At 57.4% G+C, this 20,068-nt stretch overlaps 4 protein-coding genes across 4 annotated transcripts; all 4 read left to right on the top strand.

Moving 5' to 3' along the window:
• Positions 1-1,284: 1,284 nt before the first annotated feature.
• On the top strand, positions 1,285-2,496 carry LINJ_31_1770 (nucleosome assembly protein-like protein; the record flags this gene model as incomplete). The annotated part of the gene is made up of 1 exon (XM_001467434.1): positions 1,285-2,496. The coding sequence occupies one exon, from the start codon at positions 1,285-1,287 to the stop codon at positions 2,494-2,496; it is 1,212 nt and encodes a 403-aa protein (XP_001467471.1).
• A 4,285-nt stretch (positions 2,497-6,781) lies between these two features.
• LINJ_31_1760 (conserved hypothetical protein) lies at positions 6,782-8,032 on the top strand (the record flags this gene model as incomplete). Its single annotated transcript, XM_001467433.1, has 1 exon — positions 6,782-8,032. The coding sequence occupies one exon, from the start codon at positions 6,782-6,784 to the stop codon at positions 8,030-8,032; it is 1,251 nt and encodes a 416-aa protein (XP_001467470.1).
• A 2,340-nt stretch (positions 8,033-10,372) lies between these two features.
• LINJ_31_1750 (conserved hypothetical protein) lies at positions 10,373-11,521 on the top strand (the record flags this gene model as incomplete). The annotated part of the gene is made up of 1 exon (XM_001467432.1): positions 10,373-11,521. The coding sequence occupies one exon, from the start codon at positions 10,373-10,375 to the stop codon at positions 11,519-11,521; it is 1,149 nt and encodes a 382-aa protein (XP_001467469.1).
• A 4,076-nt stretch (positions 11,522-15,597) lies between these two features.
• On the top strand, positions 15,598-19,194 carry LINJ_31_1740 (conserved hypothetical protein; the record flags this gene model as incomplete). The annotated part of the gene is made up of 1 exon (XM_001467431.1): positions 15,598-19,194. The coding sequence occupies one exon, from the start codon at positions 15,598-15,600 to the stop codon at positions 19,192-19,194; it is 3,597 nt and encodes a 1,198-aa protein (XP_001467468.1).
• Between the last annotated feature and the right edge of the window lie 874 nt (positions 19,195-20,068).

The following is a 20,068-nucleotide window of genomic DNA, read 5'->3' as shown; positions in this document are numbered from 1 at the left end:
CTCATTGACGTGTGTGTGTGTCTACTTTGTCGTGCTTGCTTACTTTTCTTATGCTACGCCCCTGCGCTGTGTATCTTGATCGGCTTTCCTTCCCTCCCCCTCCCCCCTCTCCGCCCCAAACCCTTCCTCGCCTTTTCCATGCTTTCTCTCTCTATACATATATCTTTAGTAGGCGTCTAGATGATCCTGTGATTCGCCGCTGCTTCTCCCCCACCTCGTCCCTAGTCCTTCGACTTGTCTGCGTTTTCCCTCTATGCGCGTGGGTGTGTAGAGCGTCCTTCTCGTGTATATACTTAGATGCATATATCTTCTTTTCTTGAGATTCAAGTGTTGCCACCTCGTCCATGACCGCATGTTTTGCCGCTGTGTTGTGCTCATTCTTTACCCTCCCTCTCTCTTTCCCCTTCTGGTGCATGCGCATCTTCCTCCTGGTATGGCCCCTCAATGCGGACGCGCACGTGAGTCGGCTGTATGTCTTATTGTGCACACACACACACTCTCCTCCTCCTCACCTTCGCTGGCCGGGAGCCGTTCTTCCCTTCTCTGCTTCTTACGCTCGCTCGCGCATGGGCGAATCCCGACGGTACTGGGCACGTGCGCCTGCGGAGTAATTAGCACAGAGGTAGAAAAGGATCGGAGGTGCTCCCCGTTTGCGCGGAGAACATGATGGTTTGCCAAACGGGGAGCGCGCCACCACTCCACCGCTTATTCGGCGCGGCCACCATCACAGCAGGGCCATGTAGCTTCGCGTAAGCTGATTTGCTGCCTAAATTGGCTCTGTGCTCGAAGAGAGGGGGGAGGTGAATGGCACAAAGTACGTGTGCACGCTTGCTCACCTCCACCCTCCCCACACACACACACACCTTGCCCCGTCGGTGCGAGACATGCCGAGCCACCCGAAAAGGCCTCCCGATGCATACTGGTGGGACATGCGCAACCGCCGGTGGAGTGGTAGCGCAGTTTGAATCGTCCCCGCATACCCTTTTGCTTGCACGCACAGCACAAAGCTGGTTTGCCTATGTCCCTCATCGTATCTGTCCCCCCCCCCAACACCACCACCACCATTCTCACCCGCTCACCTCTCTCCATTCTCTTGAACCTCCCCTCCCACTGCGTCCGTGTGCGTGCGGCCCCCCCTCCTCTCTCTCTCGTCTGCAGCTCTGTTTTTCTTCTCTTGATTTTTTCCTTCGTCCTACCCGCTCAGCATCGCTTATCTGTGCGCTTCAGCTTTCCCTTTTCCTTGACTACCCAAGCCTCCTACCCATCACCTCAGCACCGGTAACGATGCCATCTCAGGTGCACGTGGACCCGATAGCGCGCACCGGCAGTGATGCCTCGGAGGCGAGCAGCAGTGAGGTGGACATGGTTGCCGTCATGACGGAGATGACAGTTGCGGAGCGCCGCCGCGTGTACGCGCTGCAGGGTCTACTGAAGGAGTACTACGAGGTGCGCCAGCGCCTGCGTGCCGAGATTGCGGCGCTGGCCAACGAGTGCGCCGCAGAGAACCAGAAGCTCTTCGCTGTTCGCAAGGAAATAGTCACGGGTGCACGCGACATCACGGAGGAGGAGATGCAGCGCATTGGTTGCACGGCGGCGCCGACCGAGCCGGATAAGAAGGAGGATGCTGCGCCCGCGAAAAAGGGTGTGAAGTTTGTTGATCCGGTGGATGAGAAGCAGAACAGCGCACTGGTAAAGGCGGCGGCGAGCCCGTCCGGCGGCATCCCGGCGTTTTGGCTGACTGCCATGAGCAACTCGGAGGCTGTGAACAGCATGATTACGGAGAAGGACCGTGACGCCCTCATGCACCTTACTGACATCGAGCGCGGGTTTGTCGAGGGTGACCCGGAGAAGGGCGACCGTCTCGTCTTCCACTTCTCCCCCAACGAGTACTTCACAAATGAAACGCTCACGAAGGAGTACCACACCGAGTACGACGAGGACCACGGCGAGCCGCGCATCACAGATGTAGTTGGCTGCGACATCAACTGGAAGTCCTCGAAGAAGAACCTGACCGTGACAGTCAAGCAGAAGAAGCAGCGCAACAAGAAGACCGGCCAGATGCGTGTCGTGGAGCGCGAAGAGCCGTGCGAGTCCTTCTTCAACTTCTTCTCCCCGCCCAACCCGGACGATGATGATGACGAGGATGGCGACGATGAGGACTTCCTCGAGCAAGAGATGGAGATGGACGTCGAGGTCGGGACGGCGCTGACGCAGGCGGTGGTGCCGCGCGCCATCTTCTACTACACTGGCGAAGCTGTGGTGGAGACCGGCAAGGAGCTCCGCGAGCAGTACGGCTTTGGAAACAGTGAGGACGAGGAGGACGAGGAGAGCGACAGCGATAAAGAGGACGAGGACGAGGACGAGGCGCCAGCTGGCGCATCGAACTTCCGCAACATCGTCCGCCAGCGCGGCGGCGGTGCTACGCCTGGTGGCCGCGGCGGGCGTGGTGGTGCTGTAGGTCAGCAGCCTCCGCAGCAGGAGTGCAAGCAGCAGTAGCGAATCAAGAGGGGCATAGTGCTCAGGCCTTCCCTTGCCCCCCCCCTCCTTTCCCTCCCCAACCTCATGATGACACCCTCGCTTCTCTTTTTCTTAAAGGCACAGTGCGATCACGAAGATGTGAAGCGCCAAGCAGCGTTTTCTTAACTAAACCCCTGCGCCACACACACACACACGCACACACGCACGCATATAAGCACGCTCGTGAGTGCGCGCTCACGTGAGATAAACCCCGAAGACGTGGCCTGGGTGACGTGGCAGCTTTCCGTGTTGCTCGTATCCCCCCCCCTCTTCCCCCCCCTGCCCCTCTCTCTCGTGTACATGTCCGCGCAGGCCGTCTCCTCTTTCTCACTCAGGCCCTCCATACGAGCAAGCGCGGAGCTGTGTTTGGCCAAGCAATCGACAGGTATCCGCGAGACTATGGCAGCAGCAACGACTCCTTGCTGCCTCCTCTCTCTCCCTCTCCGCTATCGGAAAACTCGCGGCACCAATCTGTGAAGAGGTAAAGCCCTCCCCACTCCTCCGCCCTCCGCGCTACCTTCATATCCGTCTCCGATGATCATTATGCTCGCTATATCCTCACCGACTTAGATCTGGACTCGAGACCTTCTATCGTCTTATCTGCGCCTCTCCATTTTTCTCTCTTCCGCCTCCTTTTCTCTCCCGCCCTGCATGCTTCCCTCTATCCCTCTCTCGCCCTTACTGGACTCTTGCAGGACCCGAAGCATAGCTGAACGGGTCTGCGCGTTACAGCGGCACAGACACACATCCTCTGTGGTAGTGCGGCTCTCGTGTGCTCACCACGGTCGATGCACCGCCTTGTCATCTCAACAGTCACAGCACCCCTCACACATGCTCCTGCACAGCCGGATGTGTGCACATACGCGCGCGTCTCGTCCTGTATCTCCTTGCAGGTTTTCTTTCGCTGCTAGGCATACATCTGTCTGAGTGCGCTGGGCGGGTACACAACTCTCCCCGGTCCCCCTCTCTTCGACAGCCCCACCCATTTGCGTCCAGCTCCGGCCACCTCCAACTCCGAGACCCTCGTGTCTCTCTCACTCTGAGTGTATGTGTGTGTGTGTGTGTGTGTGTCCGGACGATACCGTAAAGTGTGCAGTGGTGCGGGATGTACAGTATGTTGGTGTTCCAACACCTTTCGTTTTTTTTTCGCGCGTGCGCCGTCCCTCCCCCTACCCTCCCTTCGGATCCCCCGTTGACTTCGGTGTTCCTTTTCTTATTTCCGGGGGGGGGGACTTTGTGCTAGTTCCGTATCGTTTGTCCCACCAACTGTGCTGAGCTGGATTGTCTGTCGTGCGCCTGCACAGAGAGACACGCGCATACCAAAGCAGACCGGCACCGGCGTAAAGAGTCGGTTGCCATGATAGTCAAGGACGTGTCTGTTGCGGCGCTCGCTGCAGTGGTGGAGGTGAGCTATCTTGAGCCTACCGGCTCCACCACCTTCACCAGCCCACGATCGAGCCCCTACCCAACGTTCTCTCCGCGCGCTACGTATCGTGGCCTCCCCGCCTGGGCCACCGTCCACATCATGATCTGCGGCATTGTGCTGGTGTTCACGTGTCTCTCATACCGCTTCGACCCGTGTTGATTTGCGGTGCTACACCGATATCAAAGGCATCCCTCGTAACATAGTCAGCGCATCATGCAGATAGAGCCGCCCCTCAGCCTGCTCACTAGAGAAGGTCCAACCCCAATTGCCTATGCAACAGAGCAGTCGAACTTTCTCTGCAGACGGCGCTGGAGATATTGTGGGCCACGCGATAGTTCGGCCAAGAGCGCCGGTCGGCCACCACTGGATTCCGAACGTCTCGTGCTCGCGGAATCAATTCGATATGACGGATAGCTGTGCCGCCTACGCAGCACCGCACAAAGTCCACACAGTGCCCCTCCCAGCACACAGCTCACTAAGTGATACCGCGAGAGACAACAACAGCGGTGATGAGCAGTGTGCCGGTGCTGCATACATCGGCAATGGCACTGATGCGGCGGTGTTTGTCGCAAGACCGCCGGGTAGATGTAGTGCCTCAGCGTCAGCGGCATCCAAGGCGTGTAAGCGTTTGTGTGCCGAAAATTAGGTGAACGATATTTTCTCCTTGCCTTATGTCTTTCACATAAGTTTATATATATATATTTATTCATTTATATGCATGTATGCATTTGCTGCTACCTCGGTACCTTTGAGGGAGGGAGGTCACTTGCACTCTCGCTCAACTACACGCTTCCTCTCTTCTTCTTGGCTGTTTTCTTTCTTTTCCGTTCCTGTCCTCAGTGCGCCTGACTCGCACCTGCTTTTGAAATCACCACCGCGACCCCTTCCGTAATTGCCCTGCATGTCTCGCTTTTCTGGTCCCCTGGCTATCCCGCCATGTTTTTCGACCCCTCCGTACATGTCTCTCTCTCGGACACACCGCCGACTCTTGAACCGTCGTGTCTGTTTGTGGTGCTGTGTGCCGTCCCCGATGTACACCGCAGACTGCTGTGCACCACCACCACTACCCACCTTGCCTTATCTCTTCATGTCTTTGCTTGATTCTATCTTCCTCTCTCGTCGCCAAGATCCGTGTTGGGCCACTGGTGCCATCTCGTCTGCTCTCACCCCGCCGCCCCTTCGTGTCTGGTGGGCCGATCCCTCTCTCCCACCCCCTCCGTTCTCCTGTTGCTCGCTTTACTTTTCCTTTTCAGTGCACGTGCGTCTTGATTTCCTCTTCCACTCCCCCCGCCCTCGCGTGTGCTGCCCTGAGGACGGAGGGGGACGCACCCCTCTCAGTGCGTGGCATCTCAGGGTCCAGTGCACACCCACTCTGTGCATTTGTGTGGGGGAGGGGGCCGAGCCGCCCCTCTATCCCCCGCCGATGCTGCACCGCTTCTGGTGGCGAGAGGGTCAGGCGCCTACCTACGCAGAGGGGGGTCGGAGCAACGCATGCCCCCACTGATGCCGGCAGTGAGGCCGCGGATGGCGTTGTGTGGGAGAGATCTTCGACAGTGGACACGTTTGCGCCACCCATGTGATGGGCAGGGTGTCAGCGTGACGCCAGCGTACCTCAGCCGCCCCTCGCTGCCCACTGGTGGGGAGCCTGGGCCACCGGGAGGGGGGTGCACCAGGGGTGGCTACGGGCATAATAGAAGCGGCTGGGAGGCGGGTGAGTGAGCAGAGTTTGGGGTCAGAGGCCGTGCTATCAGGTAACTGAGTCGGCGCACTGCTGTACCGCGTGTGTCTATGGCTGCTTCGCACCAGACGATGGGGGCCTGTGACAGGGCCGTGTGGAGTAGTGTATGGCTGACGCGCTGCGACAGAGAACTGGGCACATTGGGGAGCGAGGCCTCTTGTCGCACGTCGATGATGAAATTTGGGGGCGGGTGCTCCTCTGGTGCAAATTTTTTATCTCATATTTTGTGATTTCTGCTTTCTTCTCCGAGGCGGATGACTCGCTGTTCAACCGAGCAGTGGTGATTCTCGCCCTTCCCCTCTCTTTCTCTTGCATCGGATGCGGAACTCACACGCACTTCATTTACGACAGTGAAGAACTTGAAGACGGTCGACTGCGTGGTGTCGCACTACCACCATGTGCGTGTCGGCGGGCCGCTGTGAAGGGCGTGGCTTGTCGACGGCTCTCGTTTTATGGCGGCTCTGTCCTTGCTTTCGTATTTTCCCTCAGTCTCTCAAGGAGGTGAGAGCCTGCCGGAGCGCTGCAGAATAAGACGAGGACAAGGCCGGACTCGGCTCTGGCGCCCACATGCGTGTGTGTGTGTGTGTGTGTGTGTCTGTAGCTCTCTTTTTCTTCTCTCACCCCACGTCGCCGGCTCTCACCGTGAACGAGGGCTTGGAGTGTGAGCCGTGAGGAGAGAGAGCGCAGTTCGTAACGGGGAGAGGGGTATGCGCCCGCACGTCGGTGTTGGCTTGCGTGTGAACGCGCACACCTTAGCTTTTGGGGGGATTCTTTGATTTAAGCCGTGAACGCGATGACGGGTGTGAGGCATAATCTGTGGTTAGCTCCAAGACCTGTACTGCATCGCGTTGTATGTGAGGGTGTCTCTGAAAGCACTTCAGACAAGCACCCCCTCCACCTCCCCGGCAATCGACTTCATCTCAGTGGCGACTCTCTGTCTTTCTGCTCTCTTCCTCGTCTTTGCCTCCTTTGAGCCATGGGTACGTGAACCTCTCCCCCTATCACACTTTTTCGCATGTCCGTGTTACACCGACAACTGGAGTGCGTCCCGCCGCTTGCTGCGCTCGCAGCCACACACACATACACAGAGGCGAGGATTCATGAGGGCGACTTCTCTCCGTGCGCGGGGCTCATCGGGCCAACACTCGCATCCTCGGCTCTTTCCAGCAACCTTAAGTCTCTTCCCTCACCGCCCTTCAGCACCATATCCGGCTCTGCGAGCTGTCCGCGTTTCCTTGATTACGCAGCAGGCATGCGTGCCGCTTCTCGCACTGCACCGTCAACTCAGCAGTGACGATGGCTGCCTTCTCCCTCCTACAACTCCTGCGGCCGAGGCCACGGTCGGCAGCGCGGCAGGTGAAGACGACGATGACGACCTGAAGATGGACATCTACCGTCCTCAGCTGACCCCGGAAGATGCAGAACGGAAAGCGAAAACGGATCTCTTTTTGTGCCTCGTTCTCACCCTCCCTCGCGATCAGGACTGGAAAGATATGCTGACCGCCGCCTTCCGCGCCGGTACCTGGAAGCCTCACCACCTTAGTGCGGTGCTGCGTGGTGTGCAGCTCAACAGGTATAATGAGCCGGCTGTGTGCGCACTGAGTTGTGCAGGTGTCTGCGCCACCTCCTTGCCTTCCTCGTGCACAGTCGCACTTCGACACGCCATCGCCGAAATCGCCAAGACCGCCCCTGCGTCCTCGGCACCATCCACACGGCTGCAGCGCGCCAAGGACATTTTGGTTTTTTGCGCCGAAGAAGGCGGCGTGTACGCACCGCCATCTACTGAGAACTCCCTCGTCGATGTCTCTACCGCACCGCCGTCACCAGCCGAGGAGGAGACCAGTAGACGCTCTAAAGCCTTTGCGCCATCGCCAGCGGATGCTCACCACCTGCTTGTACTCCTCCTGAAGGCAGCGCAGCGAGGCGCCAGTGTGGCGTCGTCTCTTTCAAAGCCGAATACCCCTACGCAGGCTGTGGCATCCTTCCACGACGTGTGGAACTTCTTGGCCTGGATGGAGCTGCACGGATACCACGTACTCTCCAACGCTGTGCTGGACGCTCTGGAAGTCGTGGTAGACGAAGGCGGGAGTCAGGCCGGAGCTGGGGCTGCGGCGGGACTGACAAGAGCCGCTGGCCCATCATCAGCGTCCTCGCCTTTACCTCTTCAATACGCAATGGTGTCTCAGCGCGTACACCGGTTGGACTATCTGCGCAGCGAGCGTGCTCTGCTACAGGAGGCGGTCAAGAATGCTGAGCAAGGCTCCGGCGGAGCATCGATGAGCACTGGAGTTGTTCGAGAGCAACGGCGGCAGCGAGATGTTCCACGAACTGCTCCTGTGCATACAGAGTAGCCGTCTTACCTATTTAATGGGAGGGAGAGTCATATCATCACGCACACACACAGAGAGAAAAGTGAACGACATGCAAAACAAGCCCCAACTTTTGGTGCCCCCCCCGTTATCGTTCGCTTGTGTGAACAGAGCTGGTGTGGTCCACTACTTGCTGCTGCCGTCACCTCGCTGTCTGCAGCTCAATAGTACACGGCATGGCTATGCCCCCGACTCCACGAGAAAGCCCCAAATGCTCTCTACGACTGAACCTCGCCATCCTGACAGAAGACGTTATCCGGTTTTTTGCGCCGGTGGTGCTCCCTCTCTCTCTGCGCCGCCAGCGTGCGTTTCTCTGTCAGCGCAATAGCCCAGCATGGGCCACATGCGCCTGTACAGACGTGCAGCAAGCTCCTCGCTATCTGCTCACCATTTCTTCATCACCTCCTTTCCGCTCATCTGACATCGCCTCCCCCATCCGCCCACTTCCTCCCTCCCTCCCTCCTCCGCACGCGCCCAGTTGTGTCACGGATCCGACAAGGCTACTCCCCCTCCAAAGGTGGCGATATCCGCACACACACATATACACGGTCGAAGTCCACGCGTACGAAGAAAGGCGACCTCCTTTCTCTCCTTTTCCTTCCCCTCTCGCTGCGTCTACGTCCACATAGAGCAATATAAGTCTGCGCGGCATTTCGTGTCACATCCGCATTCGACCCCTGGGGCACCTCCTCCCCTGTCTGCGCTGATACTCGCATACTCGCATATATACATATATATATATACGGGCACGCGTGGTGCAGAACAGCTTATATATCATCGGCTTCTGCGTCTGTTCACTAAACCCTTTCCACTTGATTTATCTTTCTCTGCCCATCTCTTTCGTACTGCGAGCAAGCAAGGGTGCAGATTTCTTCTTTGCGTGACGGTGTGTGTGTGTGTGTGTGTGTGTCTACCCAGCGTGCGTGTCTGCAGGATTGTGCAGCAGTCGATTCCTCTCCTCCCCACCTCAGTGTGAGTTTTTCTTTTTTTGCTTTTAGCCCTTGCCAACGCCAATACGTATATCTGACTTCTCTCTTCGCATCTGTACACGCTCGTGATTTTCCCTGCTACCCGAAATCAACTGCAGAGATCTATCCATCTCACTCTCCCCACCCCATCCGCACCCTGTCCGAGGATACTCTCCGCGTGTGTCCTCCTTCTTGGGCGCTTTCGAGTCATCACGTGGGATGTGAACGAAGAAGCGAGGCAAGCACACACAGACACCACAGGCTCTCTTTTGTCTCTTGTTGTTGTGCTTCTACATAAAGCCTGTTGTTTTTGTTGTTGTTTACGAAGGTGGTGTATCTCCCTGTCTGTACGTATTCCTGGGCCGCCCCTCGCCTCCTCTCACTAGCCCACTTCATCTCTTGTCGTCGTCTTCCTCGATAGCTGCTGCTTCTTCTCCTCTCGCTCGCTCTTTCGCTGTCCCTACTGATATTATCACAAAGTCTCGTTCAAGCGAGAAAAACAACTTCATCATTAATAACCAAAAAAAGGGAAAGTGCGCTCTGGCGGTGTGCGCCCGCCGCGCATTTCGGCTCACTTCATCGCTGTGTATGTGTTGGCGTGTGCCCGATTGTGCACTTTCTTTGGGGCGGTGGTGTCTGTCACCTTGTGCGCCGCTGGCTATTGGGTTTTTGTGGTGGTCCGAACTGCTAGCTGGACTTGCTTCTGGTTTTTTTCGTCTTCTTGCTTGTCACTTGCTTGTTTGTCGTTCGCTCTCTTCCTGCATTCCTCTTGGGGTCTTGCGCGTCTAGTATACGTACAGATATATCTATCGATATATATTTGTTGTGTGCGTATCTTTTCATTTGCACTTTTGTTTTGTTACTGTTGTGGTACCAGTGGCCTTTTTTGTGTATGTTTGTTTGTTTCCTTCGTGTGCGTGCGTGCACAAGTAGTCATTGTGTCCCATACATGGTTGGCCAATGGTAATTTTGCAAAGACCAGCACGAGGGTATACGACTTGTCCCCCATCGATTTAAGCGGAGTGCAGTGTGGTGTTTGGCCTGTCGCCTCATTCGTCCCATCACCACCACCCCCTCCTCCCTTTTTTGTAGTGGTTGTGGTTGGTCCTCTTGCTGCGCACACACTTTCAAGCGCACGCGCCCCGTGTGCGTGGTTGAGCGTGTGAGCCCGTTTGAAAATTGTCGTGCATTCTTTTTTCTGCTGTAGTGGTATCGCCGCCCTCTCAAGTCGCACGGACACATTCAAGCGGCGTGTCCTACTGGCACAACGAAAGTGGAGACCTGTGCGCACACGTTTTGAGCTCTAGCGAAGCACCTAAGCGGCGTGGCCTGAGCCGCAGGTTCAGCAGCTCATATGGCATCTGAAACCTCTGTCGCCCTCGGTGTAGGTGTCACCCTCGCTTTATTCGTGTTGTTTGCTGTCGCCCTTGTCTTTTTCGGGGTTTACACGAATGACTCTCGCACACGCAGCTTCGAACGCGAAAGGGAGCAGCGCGTGGAGCTGGTGCGGCAGAGGCAACGGCAGGAGCAGGAGCAGTGGCGTGAACGGCGCCTTCGCGACGTCGTTCTGCTGCTGATTGAGCGTGGCGAGGCGCTAGAGGGAGTATCACTTGCATTTCAACTCCCAAATCGGCCAGAAGTCAGCGCCAGACGAACGCTACGCAGCCGCCGTGGTGTTAACTCGGTGCGACAGAATCTCGAGATTGAACTAGCAGACGAGCAGGAGAACAGCCGTCTCGATGAAGAGGCGCGGAGAATTGCCCGCATGCCGCTCCATGAGCTTCTTGCGAACGGGCGGCCGCAGAATGCCGACGCAGGTCCGGATGTGATGCAGATGCTGCTTGATGGGCAGGAGATACAGCGCCACACGACCAGCGAGGACGACAGCGATTTCTACCTCAACGACGAAGATACAACGCCAGCGAGTGTGACACCGTTCCTCAGCCGGCAGGCGAATGAGGAGGCGCGACTTGGCAGAGGCGGTGGCGAGACGGCACCACCGACGCCGCTGCAAAGCGCCGCGCCAGCGCCCGGACAGCCGCAGCCGCAACAGGGCGATGGCCCCGCGAGCACCAATGTGGCGGCGGGGGAACGCGAGATAGACGCGCGTACGGCGGCCGTGCTTCTCCAAGAGCAGCGGCTCCGCGAGAGCCGCGAGCTGGCTCTTCTACAAGAGCTACGCCGCGAGAAGCGACGCAAGTATCGCAAGACCGCTGAAGAAGTGTACGGCCAGGGCGCTGATTACGAACATAACCCCGCAAACGACGCCCTTCTGCGCATTCAGGTGGTGAACGGTGGTGGCACCCCGGGGTCGCCGCTGTGGCGCTTCCTCACCCCGCTGACGTCGCTTCGCGGAAACCGGTCTCGTCGCGACAAAAAGTCTGCCTTCGACGGTCTGTCTCCGCAGGAATCGACCGTTTATCAGAGAGAAAACACGGGCCTACCGAAGTCCCCTGCATCCGGAAAGAAGAAAAACCGCAGCTTCGAGGTGGCTCCCTTCTGAAGAGCCGGCCGCCGACGCGAGCGTTCGGATTTGCCAGTGGTCTCTCCCGCCATGGCAACCTTGATCCCTCGTGCAGACAAGAACAGAAGCAAACCCGCAAGCATTGCACAACGGCAATTCTCCTTTGGGGGCCTCATAGAAGGTCTGGGGTGGGGGCTGAGTAACAGCCGCCAGAGCGGATCGTGCCCGTACTTCTTTCCCACCACCCAGGCTGCATCGCTCACGCTGTCGACGCTCGCCGCCTCTCAGCCATCCATGACCGCTGCAGCCACAACCGTCTCGCCAGTGACCCCCCCGCACGCGCAGTAGCCTTCAGAAGTCTGAATAACCAGTAGCACCCGCATCAAGGGCATGCGCTGCAGCACTGCTCCTCTGCAAACTCCATGCTTGGCGGGAGCCATGTGGTCACCGCAGCCCGTATCACCGGTGTGCAAACGCCAAGGCGGACCACAATCAGCGAGAGCGCCAACGCCCGATAAATACGAGCCCAGCTCCCGTGAGTAGGGATAGCCAGTGATTCACAAACGAAAAATGGCTTTCCTCACCCTTTTGCCGCTTTTCACCACGATAGCGCATCCACGGATACACTTCGGCCTTTCTCGTCGCGTTGCTCGCTCGCTGTGCTGCTTGTCTTGCATGGTTTTCTCTGTTTTTGTCTTTTTTCGTTTAGCGCCACCCTTTTTCTATTGCCTCACCGCCACCGCTGCCACCCAGCAGCCCCTCCTCCTCCCTTCTCTTCCCCACCTCCAACTCGTGTTGGTGCTTCTTCACAGGATATGCAAATCCACCAGGGCGCTTCTCCTTTGTATGGCGTCGTCTCGCTCCCTTCGGCTGCACGGTTTGCCGGCGCCTCCCTCTCCCGGTAGCATCCAGCGAAGGCTCACCCTCGCTTGTCGCCCACCGCTATCTTCGCTTTTATGGCTCGTCGATGTCGCTTTCGAAAGCCCGAAAAACGTGAGATTGGAAACGCAAGTGCCCATGAGAGAATGAGAGAAGTGCGGAAAGCCAGGCAGGAAAGCGGTCGGATCAGGTTAACAAGAGCCGCTTTTTGGTGCTGGACTTCCCTCTCTCCCCCCTTTTGTCTTTTTTTCTACTCAGCGCCAGCCACCGACACCACATCCAAGCGCACTAGCTGCTCTTCCCCTCCCCCCCTCGCACGCACGCGCGCACGTCCGCCCCTGCGCCAACGTTGGTGTGACAACGTGTCACTGTATATTGCCTACTTTCTCGTGTGTGTGTGTTCTCTTGAAATGCGTAAGTGATCGGTGGTGCCGTCCTCTGTCCTACCTCTCCCCTCGCACGCAAGAGGCGCAGTGAGGCAAGTGCGTGCAGTCGTGTGTCTGTGAGCAAGACCAGGCGTAAACAAAACGTATCTATGCCTTCACCCCACAGCAACACTCTTCCTAGATTCATGCAAATGTACGTGCCTGGTCGACGATAGTCTCACTTACTACGCCCATCTCCCCCCCCCCCACCTCACCCCCCCCGGACACACCTCTGAAGCTATCCTGCACACACACACACACTCCCATGCAAGCGTAAGTGGAGTCACAAGTTTTCGTGCAGCATCTCGGTACAATGGTATCTCTTTTTTCTCGACCTTTCGTGCCAAAGACAAGCGTGAAAGGCTGCATCGGCTCTCGCCTTTCTCCCATCCGCTGTGTATCTGTGTATCTGTATGTGTGTGCATGTGCGTGTATGTATCTGTATGTGTGTGCATGTGCGTGTATGTATCTGTATGTGTGTGCATGTGCGTGTGTGTATCTGTATGTGTGTGCATGTGCGTGTATGTATCTGTATGTGTGTGCATGTGCGTGTATGTATCTGTATGTGTGTGCATGTGCGTGTGTGTATCTGTATGTGTGTGCATGTGCGTGTATGTATCTGTATGTGTGTGCATGTGCGTGTGTGTATCTGTATGTGTGTGCATGTGCGTGTGTGTATCTGTATGTGTGTGCATGTGCGTGTGTGTATCTGTATGTGTGTGCATGTGCGTGTGTGTATCTGTATGTGTGTGCATGTGTGCATGTGTGTGTGTGTGTCTTCTCACTTTGCTGTCAACCTGCGCCGATGGATTTTACGGATAGGGCCGGTGCTAACCCGCTTCTCCTTTCCTGCTTCTCCCCTCTTCCTAATGCGCGAGACGCACACTTAGCCGCATGCAAAGAGATGGGGGTAGGAAAGGGGGAAGACAAGCTGATGCGGAAGTCGACGGAGACACGGTGCTGATGTGCGTGCCGCCGTTGGGTCTCCCCGTCCCTTACTTCTTTTCTGTCGAAACACACCCACACCCCTCACACACACGCACGCTCACCAGTTTTAGTGCCTCTGTTGCATTTTGATTTTCCTGGCGTCGGATCCCTCTGTCTCTCTCTCTCTAGCCGTAGCTAGCTCTCTTTCTTGTTGATCAGGCTTTGGCATGATGTCGAACAGGCGTGTCTGCGTGCGGACGAGGTGTTTGTGCATGCCAGAGACGATGTGTGCATAAATGGAAGGTGCGTTCTCCTCCCACGTGTGTGTGTGTACATGTGTACGTGAGTGAGTGTCGCCCTCTCCCCTCTTATGGGGCATTAGCCTCTATAGCACTTATTACATCTATATAACCTCCTTAGCCTCACTGAGGTGATCGCCTTAACCACCTTCTCTGTCGCTGGCTCCCTGGCCTTTCCCTAATGATGATAGCCCCAGGCGTGAGACACACACACACACCTCTGCGTCTCTGCTGAAGCGTAATCGAACTGGCACGTTCTCGTGTTTTGTTTTGTTTCACTTTCTTTACTCGTGTCTTTTGTGGGTGTCTGTCTGCGTAGGCGTTTCCGTGGTTGTGCGTAGTGGCTTCCTGTGACGCGCTGTGATTCGTTTCGTTTGTAGTCTCTTACTTCACCTCCACTGTGTGTCGCACCCCCTCTCCTTCGCTGCCCCTTATCGTTCCTTACCCTTGTGGTGAAGCCGAAGGGGCAGCGGGGCACCTTTCAAGGAGGGAGCGCTGACTTGAAAGAGTTTGGACCCCGTGCATACGGGCACACACACACACAAACACAGAGAGAGCGGGCGAGGGAGTGAGACGTGCGAATGCTTTGTTTCCCGGTTCAACTCTATCTCCCACTCTCTTTCGTGGCATGATCTCGATCCGTGCGCCTCGCGAACTTCATAACAGCATGGAACGAAGGCTCACTCGGCTCCTCTTCGGAGTGTCCTTTCCTTCCTATTTTTCTTTGATCAACCGGCATGGCGCTCGGTGAGGGGGCGGGGCGGTCGGCCCAGTGACCCCTGCAGTCTTGCCCTGGGGGGAAGGGGTGCGAGGCGGAATGGAGGGAGTAGAAGAAGCAAGTGTGTGCTAGAGAAGCGTTGCCACTCTTGTGGCATGCTCTACCCCACATCACCGTTTCAAGACCACAGTGCATGTAAATGCGGCTCCTGTCTCTTTCCCCTCGTCACTCCCGATAGAGCACACATGCACAGATGCATCAACATCTGAATAGCGCCGCACATCCACTGTCACAGATGACCGCATCCTCGCTAAAGTTTCAATTCACGCCTTCATTCACCCCCCTCCTCGACCCCCCTCCCATCCCCCTTCCTCATCGCCTTGCGCTAGGCCATGCCCCCTGTCTTTCCTCTGCTGCCTCGTCAGCCGCTCCAGTCTCTTACCTCGCTCTTTCTCTCCTCCTCTGGCTCTCGCCTGTCACACCCTGACTCGCCCCTAATTCTTGCACACTAGTCCTTGTTCTCGCTCGTGAGGCGCCGAGGTGGGCACTCGCGGGCTGTTAGCTCAGAGCTCCTTCGCCAGGTCACGCCCGTATCATAGCCTGGTCTCCTCCTCCCTTTTCCCTCTTTTTTCCCTCATATAGTACGGCCGCCTCTGCCGTTGTGGTTCTCCTTGTCCTTGCCTCTTCGCACGCATACAGGCACGCACCCTTCTCTTTTTCAGTGGTGAGTGCTTCACTGCAGAACAGCGGCCTCAGTGAAACCACAGTGTGCTGTTGCCCCTTCTGTGTCAGCGACACACCCCGCCACACCCACCTCTCTCTCTCACAAAACTCGCTCACACACCCACACCTGAGCCAACGGCGACAATGGGCTTCGGCACCGATTTCACCGAAGAGGAGCTGGCAGAGCTCGAGAAGCTAGATAGCATCTATGACAAGCTACTACCCAAGCGCAGTTCCGAGAGCAACAACGTGAGCTCCTCTTTCCTCTACAGGCTAGATGATCATGGCCGAATCCCGCTCCGGGACTTCTTTGTTCCTTCCGCTGGTTCCCCATCAGTGGCACGGATGCGATCGAACCCACCCGGGATCGCGGCCAAGTGGCAAACGATGCTGCGTGAGATGAACGGCGAGATGGTGGTGCGCAGCGGGCAGAACATCCGCAACACACGCGCCGTCATCAACCGTATTCTCTCTTGGTCGATCACGTTCCAACAAGCAGATCGCGCAGCGGCGGCGGTGAGCCTCGGCCACGATGGCGGGCGCGCCTTGGCGCGTGAGTGGGTTCGCGGCATTGTCGTTTACTTTCAGGAGCGCATGGACAAGCTGTTTGCCGAGCTGAACATTACCGCACAGGAGGATGCGTGTGTACAAGAACTTAAGTTGCCCGGGATGGACGGAGTCGACCTCGTGTCGCGATGTGTAGAGGCAGCCCGCACCGTCATTACGCCCATGCTGACCACAAGCCCGTACTTCATCGGCATTGTTCGATGCTGCCGTGAGATGGTGCTCGCACTTAAGGTGGTGCAGGGCCTTCTCTCCCACATTTCATCGCACACACGTCTCATGCCATCCTCAGCCATGGTGACCACCCCGGATGGGCGCCGCAACGCCCTTGCGATCTTGACGCTCGGCGAAGACTTCCTCGAGTCGCTTCGGACGCCACTGTGGCTCTTCCGATCTGTCCTGCTCTTTCTTGGCGCGCTAGATCTTCAGCAGTCCCCGCAACGCGAGGCCACCATCAGCGAGCAGCACCTCGACCACTCGATTCACTGCATTGCCTCCCTCGTAGCGGAGGTCGAATCGAAGAGGGACAGCAGCGCCGCCGCAAGCCTGGAGGTGCGCGCGACCCTCGACGCACTCGTTCTTGGGCACGTCAAGAACGCCTGTCTAGCACGCTTCCCCCCCAGCAAAACGCTGGAGCTGCTCGAGCACGCGCAAGGTGTGCGGAAGGACGTAGCAGCTTCTGAGGCCGCCGCCGGCCCCCTTGCGCGCTGCAACCCAGTGCTAAAGCAGCTTCTAGTCGACTACCCCACGTTCGTGGAATCTACAGCGAAGTTTGTGGAGCGCAACGAGATGAGTGACTGGGGTATCTCACTCATGTTGGTGCAGCTCTTCTGCTGGGACGTGAAGACGCCTCCGGACTCGGCCGCACAAGCCAAGCGGCAGGTCATCTATCATGTTCCAAAGCTGACGGGCGCGTTTCCGCATGGATCGACGGTGCTGAACGCCATGGTGCGCGAAGCGCTGCATCCGCTGCTCTCTGCGCTGTTCTCAGCGCTTCCATCTGGCGTCAGAGGCTATGGCACCAGTGGCGGCGCGATCGGAGCCGAGACCTCCACTAGGGCTTCCGATGGGAGCGCTGTGGCAGGACCGGGTCGCACGTCCACCATAGACGGTTACGACGCTGGGCTTTTGCTTTACCCCTCTGAGCAGAAAGTCTGTGCTGCGCTTCTCACGCTGGCGACGTGGCTGCAGGGCCTCTCTTTTCCGGCGGGGTCCCGCATGCAGAGATGGGCCTCTCTGGATGTGGGCGACCAAATCATGCGGGAGTTTAATCTCGGTGAGGGCTGCTTTACGAGTGTGCTGGGCGAGGTGCTACACGATGTGATCGCCAACGCTCTAGATCAGGTCGAGAACGACTGCAAACACAGCTGCGCTACCAGGGTGGTCACCGCTGTCGAGACGGACGACTCTGTGTCCAGACTGAGCACGGCGGTACTGCAGTACCTGCGCCGTGTCGAGCGCATCTGGAACGCTGTAACGGAGCCCTCCCTTGAGCTGCACCTGTCTGCCTTCGACGATGTTTTTGCGATCGGTGCTAAGACACTGCCTTCGGTTGCCGCCGCGTCGACCTTTGGCATCGCTGCAGACGTCAGCGCCACCGCCGAGCGTGCCAGGTACGACACTACCCTGTTCGGGGGCTGCAAGTATCTCTTCTACGACACCGTGCAAAATGTGATGAGGGCGAGGTGGCCCGGTCAGTACGCCGATATGCTCACCGATCCCTTACTGCAGAGTGTGCATGTGTACTTGCTCCGAGCCGAGAGCGCAAGCCAGCGCGGCAGGGGGCTGCGATCGGTTGCCCTACGGGGGGCACCGGTACGAACGATTGGTGCGAAGTGGCCAAACCCACCGCCGCAGCCAGCGCCAAAGGAACTCGCGCCTCGCCCGGTGAACACAGGCGCTGCAGCTGCACCCGCCCGTGGCCCGCCCCCCAGCGCGGCGGAGCAGGATGCCGTGGTTTGCACATCAAAGGAAGAGTTGCACAGCGCTCTCCGCATGGTGCGGTGCATCAAGAACCGCGACCTCTTTATCAACCGCTACACCATCACGGTACGGGAGCGTCTTCTGACTCGGCCGGCCCCCGATGTCATTTCCGATGCCGAGCTGGAGAGCAACAAGAAGCGTCATGAGCAAGAGGCAGAGCAATTTCTCGCCACGTGGCTCGGCGATGCATCCCTGCTCAAGCCTGTCCGCGAGCTCCATATGAGTTACTCCGCGCAGAGCGAGCTCTTCGACCTCGCCTCAAAGGGCTCTGTGGGGGTGGGCGAGGCGCCGACCAAAGGCATCAGGCTCGCCACCACCATTCTCGACTGGCGTGTATGGGGAAACAAAGAAGCGGCATCAGCGGCAACTTCCTGTCAAGCAAGTGAGAGCGGTGCCGCCCCCGCTGCTTTTCCAACGTCTGCGGCAGAGCTGGTCGCCCGGGCCGGGCAGGCACTCTCCATGGCCCTGTCAGAAACAGCAACGTTACCCTTTCCGAATGACGCTCTTGTGCACCTTCAAAAGGTGGAGCACGCGTACAACGAGAAGCACTCGAACCGCATCTTGCGGTGGGACTGGAACGACCACGCGTACACGAGCTTCACCGTGTCCTACCCCAAAGAAGGCGGCCGTGTGACGACCATTCACGGCACGCTCTTGCTGCAGCGACTCTTCCTCGCGATTGCCGCGTATGGCCGGGCCGGGGTGGAGTTGAAGACGCTAGCAAAACGAGCTGGCATGGATGAGCGGCGCATCGCTGCTGTTCTGAGGCTGTGTCTCGACCGCGACAAGCTACTGGTTCGCATCAGCAGTAGCAGCGATGGTGCGGGTGGGGCAGCTCCGTCCGGTGGGGTACACATTGCCCTCAACTACGACTATACTCGGCCGCCTAGCCGCCCGCATGGTGAGTTCACGTACTGGCCCAACGCCGAACGCCGCCGCGTGGCCGCTGGCACTGTGGATGAGGACGCTACCATCACGAAGCGGCGTAACATGATCAAGACCTCCATCATGCAGATTATGAAGCATGTGCAGCGCATCAAGCACGACGAACTGTACAACACGGTACGCGAGAAGAACGCAAAGGCGTTTGATGTTACGGTGCGTAACTTCAAGCAAGAGATCGAAGGGCTCATCGGTCAGGACTTCATGGCGCGTTCATGCAAGGACTCGAACGTGTACGTGTTCCGTGCATAGGGCGATCGTGAGACATGCATGCAGCGCAAGTCATTTTAGGTTGGGAGGGAGGATGAGTGTCTAAACTCGCACTCTCCTCCTCAGGTAGGCGCCTCTTCATGTTTCATGTTCTGTTTCTTCTTTTGAGAGGTTGCACACACACGCCGCGAGTGACCGGTTCCGGGGCCATAGTGTGCACTTTCTCTCGTTCCCTTCGTTATTTCACCCTCTCCAGACACATATATATGTATACATGTGTGTGTGTATGTCGTGTTACTCGCTGGGTGTATTGATTTGTTCTTTGTGTGCTCTGCTTCCTTTGCTTGATTGTTCCGGTGTCTGCGTCCCTGCCTGTGTGGGTGTGAGCTGTGCCACCTAGCGTGCCACTTGTTTGCTGTTGTCTCCCTTCATGGCTCCGACTCTCCCCCTCCCCCTCCCCCTCCTCTTACTGCTTTCTCATCTCGTATATACATGCGTATGTGCGTGTGTGTGTGTGCCCCGCTTAATGATGTGTCTGTGTCGTTCCTCTCTCTCTGTATCTACTGAGGAATGTGTTGCCACGAGCAGTGTACCTTGTTGCTGCTGTTACTCTCGGTTTGGTCACACATCGATTTTTTTCCGGAGGGATTCCTGTGAACGCATCCTGTGTCCGCTTCTTGTTCTGTTCCATGCGCCACTTTCGATCTACGAGCTGGTGTAGAAAATGCACGTCATTGTGAGTACGGTATCGTCCGCTCCTCGAGTGTCCGTCTGTGCCGTCAGGCACCTATAGGCGTGCGCCTCCGGTCGCTGATGTCCCTTGTGAAGACAAGCAAAGAATGCTCTTTCCTGCTCACGGCTGCAGTTCGCTTTTCTAGCATGCCTCTTGCATGCTGTGAGCAAGCTGTCTGCAGTA

The sequence above is a fragment of the Leishmania infantum genome, chromosome 31 (genome assembly GCF_000002875.2).
Source record: "Leishmania infantum JPCM5 genome chromosome 31".
In the NCBI taxonomy this organism is placed as follows: domain Eukaryota; phylum Euglenozoa; class Kinetoplastea; order Trypanosomatida; family Trypanosomatidae; genus Leishmania; species Leishmania infantum.
The sequence above is the reverse complement of the archived record's forward strand: the minus strand, read 5'-3'. Positions and strand labels throughout refer to the sequence as shown.